The sequence below is a fragment of the Ascaphus truei genome, chromosome 3, assembly GCF_040206685.1.
Source record: "Ascaphus truei isolate aAscTru1 chromosome 3, aAscTru1.hap1, whole genome shotgun sequence".
Classification (NCBI taxonomy): Eukaryota; Metazoa; Chordata; class Amphibia; order Anura; family Ascaphidae; genus Ascaphus; species Ascaphus truei.
The window spans coordinates 164,260,954-164,284,323 of record NC_134485.1 but is presented as its reverse complement, the minus strand read 5'-3'; the positions used below and the strand labels follow the sequence as shown (position 1 = coordinate 164,284,323).

General features: G+C 45.6%; 1 protein-coding gene across 12 annotated transcripts in view; it reads left to right on the top strand.

Moving 5' to 3' along the window:
- The window catches only part of CASK (calcium/calmodulin dependent serine protein kinase), a 569,868-nt gene that overhangs the window by 363,707 nt on the left and 182,791 nt on the right, over nt 1-23,370 (top strand). For all 12 annotated transcript variants that reach the window (XM_075589720.1, XM_075589721.1, XM_075589718.1 and 9 more), the window contains one exon: nt 119-240. In XM_075589720.1, coding sequence (XP_075445835.1) covers nt 119-240 — 122 coding nt within the window. The remainder of the gene's footprint in view (nt 1-118; nt 241-23,370) is intronic.

Sequence of the window (23,370 nt, the reverse complement as noted above, 5' to 3'; positions counted from 1 at the left end):
TCGGTAATGGCTCTCATTAATCATAGCTAGTCGATTGGGTTTATTTTCCAAAGGTCGTTTTACCATAAGGCTCTGCTTCTATTTGTTTTGTTTTTTTTTCCCCCCGATTTGCTTACAGGAGCTGTGTCACAAGTACTGGACAGCCTGGAGGAGATTCACGCGCTTACAGACTGCAGTGAGAAAGACCTTGATTTCCTTCACAGCGTTTTCCAAGATCAACACTTGCACACACTTCTAGACGTAAGTTCATCTGCTCCTGTACTGAAATAGTTGAATCAAAGTGTTTGCTCTTCTCCACGCTAAAGCTTGCAGAAATCTTGCACTGTATTAACTGAACTCCTTCCAGGCTAGAATGGTTTGCAGCTTTTGGAGCATGGAATGAACTTCTGGCGTGAGACAAGGTTAACACGTTCAAATGTCTAGCCACATACAGAACTGACACACACACACACCATGTACCTACTAGTACTCTGTCCCTCAGTTTTTATTAATAATTAGTAATAAGATCTTTTATATGAAATACTGGTTACCTGCTTTGAAGTTGCTAGAAGCTGTCGTCTTATTAAAGTGGCAATACAGTTTGCATTTTCTTTTGTGGTTTATTTGTTTGATTTCGTAGATGAAGCAGTTCCTTAGCTTTAAAGCAATGTAATTACCTAAGCTGCTGATCGATCCATTTTCCGGTGATTGATCGGCAAAGACCCTGTTTATGTTCACTTATAGGATTGCCTGATTCAAAAGAGGACGTGCTGTGCCTTTGTAAATAGTTACTACAGCAATCCAAGGACGCAAAATATAATGAAACGCATTAAAAGAGGCTAAAAAAAGGGGGGGAAATAAAAAAATGCCGTTATTATTTAATACCGCACAGCTGAAAAAATAGGATTTTGAATGCAAGCTTAACTGGCATTTCATCTTTGAAAGAGCCATAAACATTTTAACTAGTGATACAGTACCTGTAACAATGACTAACTTTTTTGGTCATGCAGCAAGCATTTTCTGGGAAGCGATTGGCAACAGATGTCAGTAGTAATACTGTACAAGTTTTTCTTTACCTTTTTTAGAAGATATCTGGGGTCTAAAAATAACTACAGTACACAGAGTACTCTCTCCCTCCCCCCCCCCCCCCCAACTTCTCTCTCCACCCTTTCTCTCTCCCCCTTCTCTCTCTCCCTCCTCTCTCTCCCCCACCCCTTTCTCCCTCCCCCTCTTTCTCTCTCTTCTCCCCCATTCGCTTTCCACCCTTCTCTCTTCCCCTTTCTCTCTCTCCTTTATCTTTCTCTCCCCCACCTTTCCCCCTTCCCCCCTTTCTCTCCCCCCTCTCTCTCTACCTCCCCCCCATTCATTCTCTCTCCCCCCATTCGCACTCCAGTACACTTATCTCTCTCTCCTCCCTTTCTCTCTCTCCCTCCCCCCATTTCTCTCCCTCCCCCCATTTCTCTCCCTCCCCCCTTTCTCTCCCTCCCCCCTTTCTCTCTCCCTCCCCCCTTTCTCTCTCCCTCCCCCCTTTCTCTCTCCCTCCCCCCTTACTCTCTACCTCCCCCCTTTCTCCTTCCCCCTTTCTCTCTCCCCCTCTTTCCTCTCTTTTCCCCACAAGCTCTCCCCCCTTCTCTCCCTCCCCCTCTCTCTCTCTCTCTCTCTCTCTCTCTCTCTCTCTCTCTCTCTCTCTCTCTCTCTCTCTCTCTCTCTCTCTCTCACCCCCCTTCCTCTCTCTTTATCTCTCTCTCTCTCTCTCTCTCTCTCTCTCTCACCCCCCTTCCTCTCTCTTTATCTCTCTTCCCCACCCCTTTCCCCCTTTCCCTCTCACTCTCTTCCCCCCCCATTCACTCTTTTCCCCCCCCATTCACTCTTTTCCCCCCATTTGCACCCCCCCCCATTTGCTCTATCTCCCTCTTCTCTCGCCACCCTTCTCTCTTCCTTCTCTTTCTCTACCCCCTTCTTTCTCTCTCTCTTCCCCACCCCTTTCTTCCTTTCTCTCGCCCCCCTTTCTCCACACTCTCTCTCTTCCCCCCCATTCGCTCTCTCCCCCCATTCCCCTTTGCTTCCCCCCTTAGCTCTCCCCTCCCCCTTCGCTCTCCCCTCCCCCCTTGGCTCTCCCCTCCCCCTTGGCTCTTCCCTCCCCCCTTTGATCTTTCCCTCTTTACTCTTCCCCCCTTTTGCTCTTCCCCCCCCCCTTGCTCTCCCCCCCTTTGCTCTCTCCCCCTTTGCTCTTCCCCCCCCTTTGCTCTTCCCCCCCTTTGCTCTTCCTCCCCTTTTGCCTCTCCCCCTTTTGCCTCTCCCCCCTTGCTCTTTCTCCCCCCTTGCTCTCTCTCCCCCCCTTGCTCTCTCTCCCCCCCCTTGCTCTCTCTCCCCCCTTGCTCTCTCTCCCCCCCTTGCTCTCTCTCCCCCCTTGCTCTCTCTCCCCCTTTGCTCTCTCTCCCCCTTTGCTCTCTCTCCCCCTTTGCTCTCCTTCCCCTTTGCTTCCCCCCCCCTTTGCTCTTCCATCCCCCTTTGCCCTTCCCCCATCATTCTCTCACCCCCCAGTTTCTCCACCCCCCCCAATTGTCATCCATTTTCTCTCTCCCCGTCATTCTCTCTCCCCCCCTGTCATTCTCTACCCCCGTCATCTCTCTGTCACCCCCGTCATTCTCTCTGTCACCTCCATCATTCTCTCTCCCCGTCATTCTATCCCTCTCCCCCCGTGTCGTTCTCTCTCTCTCTCTCCCACTGTCATTCTCTCTCTCTCTCCCACTGTCATTCTCTCTCTCTCTCCCACTGTCATTCTCTCTCCCCCTTCCCGTCATTCTCTCTCTCCCCCCGTCATTCTCTCTCTCCCCTCGTCATTCTCTCTCTCTCCCCCCGTCATTCTCTACCCCGTCATTCTCTCTCTCTCCTCGTCATTCTATCCCTCTTCCCCCCGTGTCGTTCTCTCTCTCCCCCGTCATTCTCTCTCCCCCTTCCCGTCATTCTCTCCCCCCGTCATTCTCTCCCCCCGTCATTCTCTCCCCCCGTCATTCTCTCCCCCCGTCATTCTCTCCCCCCCGTCATTCTCTCTCTCCCCCCGTCATTCTCTCTCTCCCCCCCGTCATTCTCTCTCTCTCCCCCCGTCATTCTCTCTCCCCCCGTCATTCTCTCTCTCTCTCCCCCCGTCATTCTCTCTCTCTCTCTCCCTCCGTCATTCTCTCTCTCCCCGTCATTCTCTCTCTCTCCCCCGTCATTCTCTCTTCCCCTCTCTCAACCCATTAACTCTTTCTCTCCCCTAAAGCTGTCTCACATTTTAATCTGGTCTGTAACTATATGTGCCTATAATAAATATATATATATATATTTATATATAGTCTTTAACTGTACATGCAATGTATATAACGTACTGTATAACTCTTCACTCATTGTAACTATGTATTTGTAACCATATATTTGTCATTATAACTCTGTGCCCAGGGCATACTTGAGACCGAGAGGTAACTCTCAATATATTACTTCCTGGTAAAACATTTTTATAAATAATCTCTCTCTCCCCCTCTCTCCCCCTCTCTCCCCCTCTCTCCCCCTCTCTCCCCCTCTCTCCCCCTCTCTCCCCCTCTCTCCCCCTCCCTCTCTCCTCTCCCTCTCTCTCCCTCTCTCTCCCTCTCTCTCCCTCTCTCTCTCTCTCTCTCTCTCTCTCTCTCTCTCTCTCTCCCTCTCTCTCCCTCTCTCCCTCTCTCCCTCTCTCTCCCTCTCTCCCTCTCTCCCTCTCTCCCTCTCTCTCTCCCTCTTCCCATTCTCTCTCTCCATTCACACTCTACACTCACAATTCTCTTTCTCTCACCTGTCTCCCCCTGCCCCATTCTCTTTCTTTTTTTGTAAGTGAATCTAGAAAAGATCATGTCCCGTTTATTATTACTAACTTGGCAGTACCATGAAGCGAGCAAAATAATTCTCACAACAGTGCAATATTCAGTAACGTGAGAGAATCGGTTGCTTACTGTAAATTCAGTTATAAACCATTAAAGGGGTTGTCCCACATAGCAAGCAAAAAAAAAAAAAAAAACCTATATCTATAGAAGATGTAATCCCCTGACATTAAACTTTTACACCTTTCTGTCTCTTTTAAAATGCATGATTTTGTTTCATGTCCTCTGAAATGCCTTCTTATTATTGACCTATTTTATATTCTCTATCTCTGATGGCTAATCACATCGTAATTATTTTACGAAGAACAAGAATGATGGACGGTTTACTTGTAAATTATACGATCAACAAATCTTATCACTAAAAAGAAAAGCTACTAAATTGTAAAAAAAAACCTCTACAGCTACAGTAGGTTACTATGAAAACATTAAAAGTTCAAAATATATCTAAACAGTGAGAAGAAAGTTTATAGTGCGCTATAAGTGAACAGTGTTTACAGTACATTAAATGTAATTGTTTGAATGGTGTTGGTGAGAGTAATGAACGATTTATTACATTATTATTGCACATATAGCCTATATATATAGAGAGAGATATATAGCCAATAAAGAATATTACTTGTGAGCACATTCACATGTCTTAGGGGGCTATGCACTAAGCAGTGATAAGTCGTTTTAAGAGTGCAAAGTGCTCTTAGAACGTGAAGTTCCGCCAAGCGCTATTCACTAAGCCACGCTAACAGGCACTTTGCGCTCTAAAACTGACTTTTTCTTGAAATTTTTTCAAAGTCCAACTTTGCTTGTACGATCAGCTGTTTGCGCTGAATCCTGCCCTTCTGTGGGATTCACTAAGCAACGCAAACTGATCGTACGTGAAAGTTGCGCTGAATAAAGCTCACCAGCTAAAGGCTGGTGATAAAAAAAGCAGGACTTAGAAAAAATTCTTTGTTTACCTTTTTGCATGCGCAACACCAATACAACAGGCCAGCGGGTGTCCCCGGCTGACCCCGCGGGGGTTCGGGTGTCCCCGGCTCACCAAGTGGGGGTCCCCGCGGGAGTGCGGCGGTACCCGCGGGAGTCCCGGGGTACCCGCGGGCCTGCGGTAACAACTAAATAAAACCCCCCTCACACATACAGTACAGTAATGGGCAAAATTACTATTATCCACATATGGATAATAATGCATTTGCCCAATGTAAATACATATAACTTTCAATAAATACAGTAAAAACATATTACACTTACCTTTAACAAGCACCCACGATGAAGGCCGTCTTCATCCTCATCTTCATCCTGCCCATGCCCCCTCCGATGCTGCAAGACATACACAAGAATAAAAACATCCAATGTAATGTCCCCTAACCCCTTAATCACCATAGCGGTTATTAACCACTACAGGCATCAAGGGGTTAACCCACCCTCACCCACCACTCGGGAGGCCTACATACCCTCCCCCACTAACCCCTCACCCCGTGAGGCCTAACCACCCTCACCCACTACCCAGCCGGCAGGCATACCCACATACCCTTGGGGCCAATACCCCCTCCCCCCACCCCCAGTACCCACAATAAAAACAATACACAGCTCCACAATAAACATCATTCTATTTATTAAATACATAACCCACCCCCTGTGCCCCCCCATAAATACATGATTTATTCTTTTACATACAGGGTTCATACCCCAGGCCCACGTGAGTCCCCGGTGGGCCTGACGGGTCACCTCACAGACCTACAGATTACCAGCAACTTGTTTCATAAAGGTTCTGGAGGCCTGTTGGTGGGTCCCGCCGGGCGCCATGGCCCACCAGATGGTCTCCGCGGGTCACCGTGGGCCACAATTGGGTCCCCACGGTAGGCCCGTGGATGTCTGGGGGCCCCGGGTCAGACCCACAGGTGTCTGGGGGCCCCGGGTCAGACCCACAGGTGTCTGAGGGGCCTCGGGTGGTTCCCACGGGAGTCTGGGGACCCACGGGTGGGCACTATGGGTCCGCGGTGCCCCCAGAGATGTGGGGCCACCGGTTCTTCCCCGCAGGTGTCCCCCGTGGACCCACCAGCCTGATACCCGTGAGAAGCCCAAGGATACCGCAGGTGGTCTCCAGAGGTCTCACGCAGAACCAAAAGGAACAAACCCTGAATGTAAAAAAAATAAACCTGACCTACACATTAAATACATCAATCCCCCCCTCCCCCCCCAACACATACAGTACAATAATGTGCAAAATAACTATTATCCAGATAGGGATAATAGATTATTTGCCAGTTATTAAACACATTAACTAGGATAATAAAATAAATAAAGTTCTACTGACCTCATCAATAAGAAGCCCCCGTCGCCAGCACGATCCTTGTCCTCCGTTGCCAACAAAATACATAGCCAATACATAGCAATAACATTCAGATATCAATTAACCCCTTAATCACCTTATCGGATAATAACCGCAAAGGTAATTAAGGGGTTAAGCCACCCTGGCCCGATACCCACCCTTCGCCCATTCATTTGTACAGTGGCTTCATCATGCATCTATATATACACACATATATATATATATGTATATATATAGAAAAGAGAGAGGAGAGAGTGCACGCCCCATATATAAAACCGTATATTTAATGATGGGAAAGGGGGAAGGGGGAAGAAAATGACTCTCAAGGTCACAAGAATTAAAAGCGTTTTGTGAAATATCACCACCATCCGGTATCTGCAGTGGGATCAAAAGTCCATCAGTCTCATAGAGATGAAGGGGCAGTGATCCGTCAGGATTTCCAGGGTGCCTCCGATATTCACAGCAAACGTCTCAGGATTCCAGAGAATGTCTCCTGTGCTGGATGGCCGCTTTACTGTTGCGCGCTCGAACCGGCCTGCTTCTGCGCATGCGTGATGACGTAATGTCCGTGCGTGATGCGTGATGCGTGATGACGCTCCCTGACGCGTTTCGGCGCACACGGGCGACTTTTTCAAAGTACGCTGGTCTAAGCCTTCCCTCTGGACATACTTTCCCAGTTTCTTTAGTCTCCTCTGCTATCCATCTTGCTGAATCCTTCCCAGATCTTTTCCTGATCTTGTAGGCAGGCTTTTTGTAATCACTTGCATTTCTATTAATATTATATAATGTATTTTTATTTGTATATAATTATATATTATCACTTCCCTGATCTGGGCCCCTAACCTCATATATTACCATTTTATATGTAGTAGTTTAACACATTACCACTTAATCATATACAATCATTTCATAGTATTCTGCCTAGGATATTATGTCAGGTTAGCTATTTCCCCCTCACTTAGTCCATGCCTCTACTATCTCAATATGAAATATATATATATTTTTATATATTATATATACATTAATATATATATTTTACTTCATTTTTTTACTTTGTTTATATTGTTTTGGGTTATTTATAATTACAGATATTCAATATCTACATTGTTATTAGAGTTGGTGTTTATTCCTGTTGGAATTTCAGATTGATATGTCGTTATGTGTATTAGACATTATTTACCTAATTAGATATATTTACCCAATTTTAATATGTTTTTATTCACTTGACTGATCTTGTAAATGTGTGTGTATATATATATATATATGAGTTTATTTATAGTTTTCAACTTAGTCATTTGATGACTACAAATTGTTTACTATTAGCCTTTTTGTTTTCTCTTCATAGTTCTGTTTATCATTAGTGCGGTATGTATTAGTTTATTGAGTGTGCACCCATAGCTTACTTACAATCAGCTGGATTTAGGGGTTGCTAGGACAACATAAGGTTATATATACATATCCCAGCATCCCTTCCTCATCACCCTTTGAAAAAGTCGCCCGTGTGCGCCGAAACGCGTCAGGGAGCGTCATCACGCATCACGCACGGACATTACGTCATCACGCATGTGCAGAAGCAGGCCGGTTCGAGCGCGCAACAGTAAAGCGGCCATCCAGCACAGGAGACATTCTCTGGAATCCTGAGACGTTTGCTGTGAATATCGGAGGCACCCTGGAAATCCTGACGGATCACTGCCCCTTCATCTCTATGAGACTGATGGACTTTTGATCCCACTGCAGATACCGGATGGTGGTGATATTTCACAAAACGCTTTTAATTCTTGGGACCTTGAGAGTCATTTTCTTCCCCCTCCCCCCTTTCCTATCATTAAATATACGGTTTTATACTATGGGGCGTGCGCTCTCTCCTCTCTCTTTTCTGTAGATTCCAACGGATGTGGTTCATCCCTTTTGAGAGCAGCCGGAGACCCCCATATCAACATCACCATTGCACCATTTATTGGACATTTTGAAAGGACTGGTTTTTATTTCTTTCCCTTCTCCATTCACAGTTTGATGTTATTATTGGATTTTATTTAGCACTATTCTTCTATTATTATTATATTAGGCACTTGCATATTGATCATATGTTGGTTTATCTTTGGTATTATTTTATTTGATTACTATCACTTAGGCGCTGCTTTATTGTTCTTTTCTGTGTGTCATTGATATATATATATATATATAAAGCAGAAAGTAGCCGTGTTAGTCCAGTTGCGATAGTGCAGAATAAATGAGTTCTTCAGTATTAGGTGATACCTTTTTTATTGGACTAACAATTAATGCATAGGACAAGCTTTCGAGAGTTCTCCTCTCTTCTTCAGGTCAGCAATACTGATTTACAAAGGAATCAATGCTAAAACAGTGTAGAGAGAAAAAAAAAAAAAAAAAACAGATATTTACTGTAGATAAGGTCGGGTGTTAAGTGTTTGAAGCCAGGGGACAGTGTCAAAGAAAGGAGGGGAAGGGATGCTGGGGGGGGGGGGGGGAGAGAAAGTGTGGATAAGAATAGAGGCAAGCAGGATAATTACAGACAATTTTGGTAGGGTGTGAGAAAACCCATGTCCACATTAAGTCCTTTGGTTTTGGTGTCAAAACTGTCCCCTGGCTTCAAACACTTAACACCCGATCTTATCTACAGTAAATATCTGTTTGTTAGTCCAATAAAAAAGGTATCACCTAATACTGAAGAACTCATTTATTCTGCACTATATATATATATATATATATATATATATATATATATATATATATATATATATATATATATATATATATATATATATACCATAATACTGAGTTAAGTTATGGTGAGTAAAAAAAGTGACAAAAACCCTCCACAGGAAAGCAAATATGCAAATATAACTGTATGCTCATCTGCATGTCTTAGGCAGGTCTGCAACCCCGCCTTTCCCCCATTATCACCCAGCATACAGCACTTCCACTGCAGCAAAGGATTCTGAGAAATGACATGCAAATGAGCACACAGTGTCACTTTTTGCCTCAATAACCATTTTTAACATGGTTCCCTATAGGCTTAAGCTTGCTGCATGGTCACAGCTTTGAGCACAGCCAGGGTTAACGTGCATACCCAGAAAACTACCCACAGACAGCTGTTTCGACCTTGATGGGTCTCATCAGTGTGGGGTTGATTTTACTGGGAATGCAAGAGAGGCTATGGGATAGGCTAAACCATAATACTGAGTTAAGTTATATATATATATATAAAGAGGGGAAAAAGCTTGCACGCACGATAAGCCAGTTTTGGGCACGTCCGATAGAAAATGGGCTCAGGGCCTTAGTGAATCGCGCCGCCGGCTTCATTTTTTATCGGACGTGCTAATCTTTTTCAGCCCGCTGCGAAAGCACAGAGCTTAGTGCATAGCCCCCTTAGACTGGTCTGCAACCCTGCCTTTTAAGTGATATTCTTTTTTGGCTATATAATAACGGTGGATGTTTTTTGTTGCCTTTTTCACCCACCATAACTTAAAATGTATATGGTAAATCTACCCAGCCTAGAAATATTGCAAAGCAAGTATAAACCAACCTCACACAGATGATGCCCATCAAGGTTGAAACAGGAATGTGAGTGGTTTGTGCTTGCTTTACTAGTCCCATGCTGTGCTTAAAAGCTGTGTGAACGGCGATGCATTTGCTTAAATGGGCTCCATGTGAATGGATATTTCAGGCAAAAGGTGACACATTGTGTGCTCATTTGCATGTAATTTCTCAGAATCCCTTGCTGCAGTGGAAGCACTGTATGCTAGTTGATAATGGTTAAAAGGCAGGGTTGCAGACCTGTCTAAGACATGTGAATGTGTGAATGTGTGTGTGTGTGTGTGTAGAGGTGTCGGCACCGTGTTAGCCGAGCTTTAAAAATGAAAAATTAATACACGATGTCGTTCTGTGGCTAACTAAATGCTTTTATTTGTGCGAGCTTTCGAGATACACTGATCTCTTATTCCGGCGGTGTTACAATGAATGAAGCCAAAAAAAAAGGTTTTTACTTTAAAACAGTGCATACTGGAATGTGATCTGTGATTGATGTCTATCCCTCCCCCTGTGCAGTATGCGTTTTATGACTTGAGGTGTTAAATGGCCCATGAATGTTAGTGATGTAAGAGTAATGTGTATGTTTGTGTGCATGTAAATATAAATTGGTAAAGAGCCCACAGTGTATACAGTGCTTTACAAAAGGTGCGTGTGGAGTGGGAGTGTATATCAATGGTGTAGTTAGGTGTGGAAATGTAAGAGGCTGTGGCATAACTAAAAGTGTGTCATGGGAAGAGAGTCTCATGTCAGTAGTGACTCATTAAACTTTGTATTCATAAAAATTTGTATTCATGCAAGTCTCTCTTTCGGTGTTCTAAAATTACCTTTGAGTATGGCCACCTTGTATTGTATTGTATGTCTTTATTTATATAGCGCCATTAATGTACATAGCGCTTCACAGTAGTAATACATGTGGTAATCAAATAAATAACAGATAATATAAATAACAGATCATGGGAATAAGTGCTTTAGACATGAACGTAACATTAAGGAAGAGGAGTCCCTGCCCCGAGGAGCTTACAGTCTAATTGGTAGGTAGGGAGAAAGTACAGAGACAGAAGGAGGGAGTTCTGGTAAGTGCGTCTGCAGGGGGCCAAGCTTTATGTATCATGTGTTCAGAATATTCACAGTGCTATTCATATGCTTCTTTAAGCAAGTGTGTCTTAAGGTGGGTCTTAAGGGTGGATAGAGAGGGTGCTAGTCGGGTACTGAGGGGAAGGGCATTCCAGAGGTGTGGGGCAGTCAGTGAAAAAGGTTTAAGGCGGGAGAGGGCTTTAGATACAAAGGGGGTAGAAAGAAGACATCCTTGAGCAGAACGCAAGAGTCGGGATGGTGCATAGCGAGAAATTAGGGCTGAGATGTAAGGAGGGGCAGAAGAGTGTAAAGCTTTAAAAGTGAGGAGAAGAATGGAGTGTGAGATGCGGGATTTGATCGGAAGCCAGGAGAGGGATTTCATGAGGAGAGATGCTGAGACAGATCTAGGAAAGAGTAGAGTGATTCTGGCAGCAGCTTTTAGGATAGATTGTAGGGGAGACAGGTGAGAGGCAGGAAGGCCGGACAGCAGGAGGTTACAGTAATCAAGACGGAGAGAATGAGGGCCTGAGTCAAAGTTTTAGCAGTCGAGCAACAGAGGAAAGGGCGTATCTTTATTATATTGCGGAGGAAAAAGCGACAGGTTTTAGAAATGTTTTGAATGTGAGGGGCGAATGTGAGAGAGGAGTCAAGTGTGACCCCTAGGCAGCGTGCTTGGGCTACTGGGTGAATGATCGTAGTTCCAACAGTAATGTGGAAGGAGGTAGTAGGGCCAGGTTTGGGAGGAAGTATGAGGAGCTCTGTTTTAGCCATGTTGAGTTTAAGGCGGCGGAGGGCCATCCAGGATGATATAGCAGAGAGACATTCAGAAACTTTGGTTTGTACAGCAGGTGTAAAGTCGGGTGTTGAAAAGTATATTTGTGTGTCGTCAGCATAGAGGTGATATTTAAACCCAAATGATGTTATTAGATCACCTAGAGAGAGTGTGTACAGAGAAAAGAGAAGAGGTCCCAGGACAGAGCCCTGGGGTACCCCCACAGAGAGATCAATAGAGGAGGAGGAGGTGTTAGCAGAAGAGACACTGAAAGTATGATGGGAGAGGTAGGATGAGATCCAGGATAGAGCTTTGTTCCGAATACCAAGAGTATGGAGAATATGAAGGAGAAGAGGGTGGTCCACGGTGTCAAATGCTGCAGAGAGGTCGAGTAATATGAGCAGAGTGTAATGACCTCTGTCTTTGGCAGCATGGAGGTCGTCAGTTATTTTAGTGAGGGCTGTTTCCGTGGAGTGAGCAGTGCGGAAGCCAGAGTGTAGAGGGTCTAGGAGAGAATAGGTGTTGAGAAAATGGAGCAAGCGAGAGAATACAAAACATTCAAGGAGTTTAGAGGCAAAAGGCAGGAGGGTGACAAGTCGATAGTTAGAAAGACAGGTAGGGTCAAGCTTGCTGTTTTTGAGTAATGGTATGACTGTTGCATGTTTGAAGGAGGATGGAAAGGTTCCAGAGCGGAGGGAGGAGTTAAAAATGTGTGTGAGCGTAGGGATTATAATAGGAGCAAGAGGTTTTAGGAGATGGGAGGGAATGGGGTCAAGAGGGCAAGTGGTAGAGGGAGAAGAGAAGATCAACAGCGACACATCCTCCTCGGAGACAGTGGAAAAAGAGTCAAGGAAGGCAGGAGGAGAGTTAGGAAGAGGTGTAGGATGGGAGGAAGAAACAGAGGGGATGTTCTGCCATATGGATTCCTCCTTTTCCTTAAAATAGTCAGCAAAGTCCTGAGCGGAGATGGAGGAAGGAGAGGCAGCTGAGGGTGGTTTGAGTAGAGTATCAAAGACAGAGAACAGTCAACGTGGGTTAGACTTGTGCATGTTGATTAGTGCAGAAAAGTAGGCTTGTTTAGCTTGCGAGAGGGCAGAGTTGAAACAGGATAGCATAAATTTGTAGTGAAGGAAGTCTGCGAGAGTGTGAGACTTCCTCCAGAGGCGTTCAGAGGAACGAGTGGAGGAACACAGCATGCGTGTGTGGGAATTTAGCCAGGGTCTAGGGTTAGATGGGCGAGTGTGGCAGAGAGAAAGCGGGGCATGTAGATCAAGAGACGAGGACAAGACACAGTTGTAGTTCCTGACCAGGTTGTCGGGGTCTGTAGCAGAGCTGAGAGAGGAGAGGGTGGAGCGTAAAGTGGACTCAAAGTCAGGTAAGTGAATAGAGCGCAGGTTTCTGCAGAACCGGGGGGTAGATGGAGGTGGAGAAGGGGAGAAGCGAGATAGAGAGAATGAGATGAGATGATGGTCAGAGAGAGGAAAAGGGGAAATGGAGAAATCGGAGAGAGAGAAGTTCTTAGTGGAAACCAGGTCTAAGTAGTGGCCATCCTTGTGGGTGCTGGCTGCAGTCCACTGTTGAAGGCCAATAGAAGAGGTTAGAGAAAGAAAGCGGGAAGCCCAAGGGAGAGAGGGGTCATCAATGTGGCAATTGAAGTCCCCAAGGAGAAGAACAGGGGAGTCTGAGGAGAGAAAGAAAGAGAGCCAGGATTCAAAGTGAGAGAGAAGGCAGAAGGGGGATGAGTAGAGGTAGGTGGGCGATAGATGACTGCCACATGGACAGGGAGAGGAAAGAAAATCTGGACAGTGTGAGCCTCAAAGGAGGGAAAAGCAAGAGAGGGAGGAATAGGAAGGGTTCGGTAACGACAGAGAGAGGAGAGCAGGAGCCCCACGCCTCCACCCCTGCCATCAGTGCGCGGAGTGTGGGAGAAGGAAAGGCCACCATAGGAGAGGGCAGCTTCCAGAGCAGAATCAGACTGAGTGAGCCAGGTCTCAGTTATAGCAAATAGGAGCAGAGAGTGAGAGAGAAAAAAGTCATGTACAGAGAGGAACTTGTTAGAAAGGGAGCGAGCATTCCAAAGGGCACAGGAGAAAGGGAGAGAGGAGGGAGGGTGGCAGGGGATGGGTATGAGGTTGGAGGGGTTGACACCAGAAGGAGTAGAGGTTGCAATTGGCAGGCGAGGACGAGCGCATGTAGGAATAAGACAGGGACCAGGATTGGGAGAGATATCCCCAGAAGCAAGGAGGAGAAGCATGGATAGAAAGAGGATGTGTGAGGATGATTTGTAGGGGTGTTTTTTAGTGCAGGGGATATATCTGTGTGGTGTCAGAGGACGTAGGTAAGAAAGGAGTTCATGTGAACAGAGAAGTGGTGAAGGAAGGAGAGATGGAGATATATGAATGGAGTTAGAGACATACTGAGGCTGGTAAAAAGAAGTGCATAATTTGAGAAGAAGTGAAGTCACAGCAAATATTAATAGTAAAGGCAACATCACAGCAGTAATGATGCAGTCTGGTATAGATGATATCCTCCTTTCCAGCGTTGTTCAAATGCAGGAATCAGGGCCTGTTGGGGTGTCCACTTCTTCCTCACTTCTTTTGACCTTCCTTTTAAACTTGAGTTGTTCAGTAGTCATGCCACTTATAATGGGCCACTTGGAATATGGGCTGCAGGCAGACTAGCTGTTCTGGCTGGGTTTATATAGGCCTAAAAAGTCACCTGACAGTGTGGTTCTGTCTGCTTAATTAGCACATCTGAGGCACATTCAAACAGATGGTTTTCTACACAGGGTGTTCTCTGCCTAGGTGTCAATGCTTAATTTGATTAGGGGTTGACAGAAAACAGCATTCAAATATGGTTTTTACCTAGCATTGTCACTCGCATATACTATATAATACACACAGCAAAGGCTTCAATGATGATTTAGAGATGGTTTTTACCTAGCATTGTCACTCGCATATACTATATAATACACACAGCAAAGGCTTCAATGAGGATTTAGAGATGGTTTTTACCTAGCATTGTCACCTTCAGATCATTCATCTTGTGGCCAGAGTCGGAGAAATGTTCGCCAACAGGACTATCTCTTGTTCCGCGTGTGATGCTGTGGCAATGCAGATTCATTCTCTTGTTTAGCCCCTGTCCCGTCTCACCTATGTAGTAGCAGCCCCTTGGGCATTTCATGCACATGATGAGGTACACGACCATTGCTGGAGGAACAGGTGAACCTTCCTCTGATTTTGTACTCCAGATTCCTGTGTGGTATTTTGCATCTTGTGTCCTGGCATGGTCTTGTCCCGCATTCAGTTGTACTGTTAATTACTTTACTCCTCACCATAATTTTCTTGAGATTAAGTGGTTGTCTGTATGATAATAAGGGTGTTTCAGGGAAGACCTGGTGCAGTCTTGTATCTTCCTGGAGAATGGGTTGTAGTTCCCTGGCGATCTTGCATAGGGCTTCTAGGTGTAGGTTATAAGTGACCACCAAAGGTACCCTGTCGCTTATTTCTTTCTGTCTGTATTCATGGAGATCACTTCTTGGTATTCTGGTGGCTTTACTGGTCTACAATTTTGTGTTTATATCCACGGTTTATGAAATCCGATCTCAAGGCTGTAATCCGCTGGGCTCTGTCTGCTGTGTCGGAGCATATCCGGTTGTATCGTATGGCTTGACTGTAGATGGTTGCATGCTTAATATGTGTCGGGTGGAAGCTGTTGTCCCTCAAATAGCTGGCTCTGTCTGTAGGTTTGTGGTATACAGAAGTCTGTAGTTGGTTGTTTTTTATAGTAATGGTGGTGTCTAGGAAGTATACTTCGTCTGGGAATAGGTGAGTTTGAGGTTAATGGTCGGGTGGAACGTATTTAAATTCTCATGGAACTGTAGGAGGTCCTGTTCACCAGAAGTCCAAATCAGGAGGATGTCATCGATGTAGCGAAGGTATGTAAGGGTTTTCAAGTGACAGGTGGAAAGAAAGTCACTTTCCAGTTTTGCGCAGAACAGATTGGCATACTGTGGCGCCATCCGAGTGCCCATAGCGGTCCCGGTTGTCTGGAGGTATGTGTCATTTCCAAATGTGAAGTAGTTATGGGTCAGAATAAATTCGATGCATTTAGTCACTGTCTCTGTGAGTGGCTCCTGCGGTCTCAGAAAGTATCTGCAGGCTGAAATCCCATCTGTGTGGGGGATGTTTGTGTAGAGTGACTCTACATCTATGGTTGCTGGTAGTGTTCCTGTTGGGAGGGGGCCAATTGCATTAAGTTTGGGTGTGTCCTGGATATAGCTGGGTGTGTTCCTGACAAGTGGTTTTAGAATGCCTTCCACCCAGCCAGAAATTTTCTCAATCAGTGTGCCAGATCCAGAGATAATAGGGCTCCCAGGATTACACCCTTTGTGAAATGTAGGGAGTATGTAGAATGTGCCAGGTTTTGGGTTAGCTGGTATCAGGTCCAGAATTTGTTCTCTTGTGTGGATCGGAGTGTTTTAATGATCCTGTTGAGTTCTCTCATGTATTTTTTGTTGGATCCTACTGCAGTTTGGTATAATACTTTGCATCAGAGAGTTTTCTGTGCGCTTCCCGCAGGTTGTCTGTGGTGTTCATTATGACCACTGCTCCTCCCTTGTCCGCAGGTTTGATTGTTATGTTGTGGTTCGAGGGGCAGTGGTCATAATAGTAAAAAAAAAAAAATATATATATATATATATATATATATATATATATATATATATCTCAAACAAGCAGAGCCAGTACAAACAACCTCACACTGATGAGACCCACAAGGTCGAAACAGTCTGTCTGTGAGTGGGTTTACTGGTTTTGCATGTGAGCAAACTGCCAGGATTTGCCGAGAGGAATGTCCAGCTGCACACACACATATTTTTATTTTATTTTGTTTGAGGGAAAAAAAGAAAGACTGCGCCTTAATGTGCAACGTAAATGAACCGGCAGAAATTGAGATAAAAAACCTAATGGGATATAATGTCAAAAATGATGACTAGTGATGGTCTGTAACTGTTACATAAGCCTATAATATACATCTTCTCTAACTGTGCATGCAATGTATTGTATATAATGTATACCCTGTTCATTTATGTAACTGTATTTGTAACCATATATTATTTGTCATATTAACTATGCCCAGGACATACTTGAAAACGAGAGGTAACTCTCAATGTATTACTTCCTGGTAAAACATTTTTATAAATAAAATAAATAGTAATTAAGCAGTGTCACAGCTGTAAAAGCTGAAATAATACACATAAAAAATATATACATGTGATACCATAAAAAAATATAGAAAAATATAAAAAGAAATATATATATATAATAAAATTCAATAATGTGACCTATAGCAGTCACTCCTATTCCTTGCTCGTGGTGTTGCACTATTGAGTGTCCTCCGGCAACTCCCCACCCATCAACAAGAGTTCCTTAGGTTGGAAATGCCCTAGTGCTCCAAACAGACTGCAGCTTCACTTCTCCGACGTGTTTTGAGATGGCACTGAACTGCTTGCAACAATGACACGTGACCATTTCATCAGTCTACGCTGATTCCATCAGGGGAAGAGGAGTGGCAACATCCCAGAGCATTGCAAGTGGAGCAGCGGCGGATGGGAGCAGTTTTGGAGCATGAGTTGTACTCATACAATGCCTTTAACACTCGGATGTTTGTGAGTCTTGAATTGTCTTGTCCAAATTTTATTAAATCTTTTAATAAGTTATTACACAAGGATCGGGCGCTTTTTCTTCTTTTTTTCTGGTAGGTGACGTCAAGGGAGGTTGTTGTGCCCATGACTGCTGTAGGTCACATCATTGGATTTTATTATATATGTTATTTGGACATTTTCTTTTCTTTTTATATATTTATATTTTTTTTTATAGTATCAAATGTATATTTTTTTTATGTATTTCAGCTTTTACAACTGACACTGTTTAATTACTTGTCATCATTTTTTTACATTATATCACATTGGGTTTTTTATCTCAATTTCTGGCGGTTAATTTACGTTGCACATTAAGGCGCAGTCTTTCTTTTTATTCCCTCAAAAAAAAAAGTGTGTGTGTGTGTATATATATATATATGTGTGTGTGTGTATATATATATATATATGTATATGTATGTATGTATATTTAACCCCCTTTCCCGGGGCCAATCGCAGATCGGGCCCCCTAAGGTGTACTTGGGTCTGGCTACATGTCTTTGTGTGGTGCATACCTGCTGGCAACAGGAGGGCCTGAGTCTCCCGCGATGACATGGGGGATAACAGGAACAGGTTTCTGGGGTGGATGCCTTCATTCTTATTCAGTGGTGCAGCGCCTCCATCTTTAGTAAGCCCCAGGAATGCGGGGTGGAATCCTTACCAGAGAGTTCCCACACAGGGATGAGAGATTCCAGTCTCACACAGGTTTGTCTTTCTTTAAAAGCAGCAGTCTTTATTCCCAGCATCAGCAGCAGACAGGTACAGGGATGTCCAATCCACTCAGACTGTTCTCCCTCAGGATGGTCCTTTCCCTGCCACCACTCTGGATCAAGGGCATCCAGAGTGGGGCTAACTCTTACCTCACCCCCTAAGCAGGATGGGAGGTACTGGTCCACCTCCCTACACTATGGTTGTATCAGCTCTACTCATGAGCTGATCACTCCTCTCCTCCAACTCTAACTCACTACTACTAGTCACACTAGTCACACTCTCAACAGACTAAATAGGAAGTGCACTGCTCTTTTATGATATCAGCAGGCACCGCCCCTGTGTCTCTTGCTTTTGACACAGGGTCAGATGACCTACCTCCACAACTCAGGGCAAGTTCTTGAAGTGGGGGAAACCCATGATAACTCCTGGCAACCTGCCCTTACCAGGGATTATATCAGGAGGAGGATAGAACTATAGCCCCATTTCTTACCAGGGCTACACTCTCCCTCAGGGGGAATCCAATGATCCCCACTTGGACCGAATTTGCTGTACCATCCTGCAGGTGAACAATCTGTGAACATACAAACATAATTGATTAGTATTGTGTATGTCAGACTGTAACACCCATGATGGCGACATAAACAATGGGAACCTCGAAACATGAAGAACCCTAACTTCAATAATAATGACGGGGATCAGGCTTCCTCACTTCCCGCCCGTTGTGATCCACAACCTTAACATAGAAGGGTTGTACAGGCCCATTCTCCGGTCTGTACAGAACATTGTGCATGTAGATATTCCTGCCTGTACTCCAAGCTCTGATCACATCACATATCTTATCCTCCCTTAAGTAAACGGTTTTCCCATACTTGGTTCTTAGATAATCAAGAACAGCTTTTCGGAGCCAGGTATCTCTCTGGTCTTCGATCTCCTGCATTATTGGCTCTGGCACGTACGGAAACTCATAGCCATGAGATTGCCGGTATCTCGCCACTATGGCTCTGTCTGCCCTACTTAACTTAGTCAGTTTCCGGTTCCCAGCCTTGCCTGGCAGTACCCAGAACTGTTTCTCCTCAGGCGCAACATCATCGTAAAGAATGGATGAGCCTTTGGGGGTAATTACTTTTTGCATCATATCTCGGTACCTGTTGTCTAACTCGCCGGCAACCTCCTGTGGTGAATAGGTGCCTACGTCCCACCAGTGATCTACTATCTCTTTCTTAATTAACACAAATCTGGTGCGGTCCATCCCCTCATGATACCCTGTGAATAATGGTGCCCACCATTTATCTCGGTGCTCATATGATGATGCTACACTCATACCTTCCTCAGACTCTGTTCTTGAGGATACACCTGATGTCTCTGCCTCGGTAGAGTGCGAGCCTTTGCGTCTACCTCTAATGACATTCCTACAAATCGTGGGGTTCATCTTGTGTGTTATGGGACTTGCGGGACCCGCTTTTGCAGTAGACTGGGACCCTCTGGCCCTACCTCTAGGAACAGGATTAAACACAGTGGGGTTAGGTACACGTACAACACTTGACAATGGTATCTCCCCATCAGAACCCTCATCACTTGTCACCCAATCCTGCCAATCAGTTGAATACTTGGGCATCTTATCCATCTTACTCCCACTAGGACCCGGTGGCATGACACATGATGGGGCAGTGGCCGGGGCAATGGCGCTAGGGACGGTGACCATCGGATCGCCAATGTCCGTGACAGTGTCTCTGAGTCGGGCGATGCCACGACCGGTTGGTAGCTTCTTACTTGCTCTGTCGGCAGCACTTCGGTCTCCTCTCTTTGCTACTTGAGCCTTGAACTCCTCAAACTCCGCTTCCAACCCCGCTCACCTTAGGGAAGTCAGCAAAGCTTCCGGGCCTCTGCGCCAGTCTGACCCGGAAGTGACGTCATCGCTGGTCGCCGCGGAATCTCCATCCGCTCCTTGGTCTCGCACCGGAAGTGCGTCGAGGACCGGAAGGGGCGGTGGTGGACCATCAGGGTCGCGGACGGGCAGGTAGGCCTCAAGCCCTTCTCTCTCCACAGGTTCCTTCTTCGCCTGGCGGGAATAAGGGGGTGGTGGTGTCCTCTTACCACTCCGCTGTCATGGGGATGCTCTGCGGTTCCTCCGGAGCCGTCTTGGATCCCATTTCCACCGCACTGGGAGTCGCCACGGCCATGGGACTTCTACGCGGTTCAGGCCGCACCAGCGCTCGCCGTCGGGGGGTCTCCGGACTCGTCTGCTCCATCTCTGAGGTAAGTGGGACTTCTTCTTTACAGCTGGGTTGGTCCACCGGGCCGGCGCATCACCACCGATGACAGGCTGTCTCTTTCATCCGACGAAGACTGCAACTGCTCCTCCGCTTGGGAATCACCTCGAGTCCTTGCTGCACCGCCAGTGGTTAGGGGTACGAAACGGGCCCGCTCCGGTACCTCCACTGCGGTCGCACTCTCCTCCGTCGGGACATCTCTTGATGGCTGGGCCTGGGTCCCTAACTCATTGGTGACATATGGGACCAGGGCAGCCTCCGCCTCCGCTTCCTCCATCTCAATCAGTGTCGCTGGAGAGGCATATCGCGGGGTCTTGATCATAGGCCATGGCTCGACAGGTCATAGGTAGAACGTGCCACACTGTGGGCACCGTGCCGCTGTGCTTGGGGCCGGTCTGGGTGTTCTGCATTGGACGCACAGGCACCGCAGATACTCTCGGCCATCAACCTCCACAACCAGGAAGCCTACTGGAAACTGATACGTGGTCACACTTAGATCAGCCATCTTTTGCGCGGGGGTTGAGTTGCTCAGCTTGCTGGTCTCGCTCTTAGCTCCTTCTCCTTAACCAGTCAAGCAGAAGTAAAGTTCCTCGGTTTCACTTCCTGTCCCTCCTTCCGCTGGGGAGGATTGCTCGGATTGGTTTTTGCTGTGCCCCCTCCCTCTGGTGGAAACAAGAGGAGGGGCACTCTCTCTTTGCGTGACGTGGCTTCGTCTGTCGGCCAGTCACTGCACAGGTGGGTGTGGTTTCAGCTTTCGCTCCGCTCTCTCCTTTTTGCTGGGGATCTGGGTTTGGCGCCAAACCCCTGCACATCTCTCGCCACATTTCTTTCACAGCCTGTTTGCACGCAGTGCGTGATCTAGGCTCGGCGGGAATCGCCATTTTGGATCGGCTGCAACCCGCGTTGCAGTGAATAACGCAGCTGTCGCCATTTTAACCTCCTCCATGCCCCGCAGAGCACATGTATCTCTCGCCGCCATCTTTAATGAGCCCTCTAAGCCCACGATAGCGCTACTCTCAGTGCCTATAGTGTAACTCGTTCCTAGACACTTACTATACTTCAGGATGCTCTAACCAATGAATATAACACATGGCATACTCCAGGCTAGGCAGAACTCTCTCCTAGTACACCGCACTCGCTGACGGTTCATAACAAGCACTCTGTGGTGTGTTTTCTGGATACTGGCTAGTGTACTTGGCATTTCCTATGTACTGGGCATCAACCTACTTTTGGCCACTCATAGTGCAGACCCTATGCTGAAGTCCTTGGACAAGTTAACAGGCTAACACCCACAGGAATTCTACACTATCTGCCTCAAGGGACTAGAACAGTTATAGCCACATTACCCAAATTTACATCACCCTCCTAGGGCACCCAGGGTGTACTGTGCGAGAGAACATTCCCTCCTGACTACCCCTAGTCTGCAAACATGCCCTTCTTTCTGTAGCACTTGCTCTGAAACTGTACCTACATCTTTCAGTTCTGCTTCGCTGAAAACCCGTCCTGTTGCTCTTAGCTATTTCAGCTATCTCAGCAGTGCCTCCAACTGTAACCCCCTTTCCCGGGGCCAATCGCAGATCGGGCCCCCTAACGTGAACTTGGGTCTGGCTACATGTCTTTGTGTGGTGCATACCTGCTGGCAACAGGAGGGCCTGAGTCTCCCGCGATGACATGGGGGATAACAGGAACAGGTTTCTGGGGTGGATGCCTTCATTCTTATTCAGTGGTGCAGCGCCTCCATCTTTAGTAAGCCCCAGGAATGCGGGGTGGAATCCTTACCAGAGAGTTCCCACACAGGGATGAGAGATTCCAGTCTCACACAGGTTTATCTTTCTTTAAAAGCAGCAGTCTTTATTCCCAGCAGCAGTCTTTATTCCCAGCAGCAGCAGCAGACAGGTACAGGGATGTCCAATCCACTCTGACTGTTCTCCCTCAGGATGGTCCTTTCCCTGCCACCACTCTGGATCAAGGGCATCCAGAGTGGGGCTAACTCTTACCTCACCCCCTAAGCAGGATTGGAGGTACTGGTCCACCTCCCTACACTATGGTTGTATCAGCTCTACTCATGAGCTGATCACTCCTCTCCTCCAACTCTAACTCACTACTACTAGTCACACTAGTCACACTCTCAACAGACTAAATAGGAAGTGCACTGCTCTTTTATGATATCAGCAGGCACCGCCCCTGTGTCTCTTGCTTTTGACACAGGGTCAGGTGACCTACCTCCACCACTCAGGGCAAGTGCTTGAAGTGGGGGAAACCCATGATAACTCCTGGCAACCTGCCCTTACCAGGGATTATATCAGGAGGAGGATAGAACTATAGCCCCATTTCTTAACAGGGATATATATATATATATATATATATATATAATGGAGATTCCTTACCAGGCAGACCAGGAGTCCAAGACCACGCAACAAGAACCGAGACAGCACTCAGATTGATATCAAATATAGATGTATTGAAAAAAAGGCACATACAATCGCCGGAAGAAGAGATCAGTGTATCTCGAAAGCTCGCACAAATAAAAGCATTTCGTTAGCCACAGAACGGTATCATCTATTTATTTTTTGATTATATATATATATATATATATTTATATATATATATATATATATATATATATATATATATATATATATATATATAAGACACACAGATGAAAAAAACAAAGACAATCCCCTTAGTAGCACTCTAAATTACACCTAAACTAATCTATAAGACAAAGATTGTTAAAAAGAAACAGATGCTCCGCCAATTCAGAAAAAATGAACAAGATTTTATTGATTTAACAACAAGACACACTAACTTAAAAACATAAAAATACTAAAGACAGCATATGAAAATATATATGTATCAAAAATATAAAGAGAGGACTACTAATCAAATACTATCAGTATTACAAAAAGAAGAAAAACTAAAATGTGTCTAAATAAAGTTTAAATAATGACAACAAAGTAGTTTAGTCTAACATAATAGGCAATAAAAAATATATTCCCACTGACATATGCATGAAAGAATGATAAATCATTGCGTTGGAAAAAGTATATAGTCAATGACCCAGTATATAGCCAGGAAAAATTAATATGTATACCAAAAAC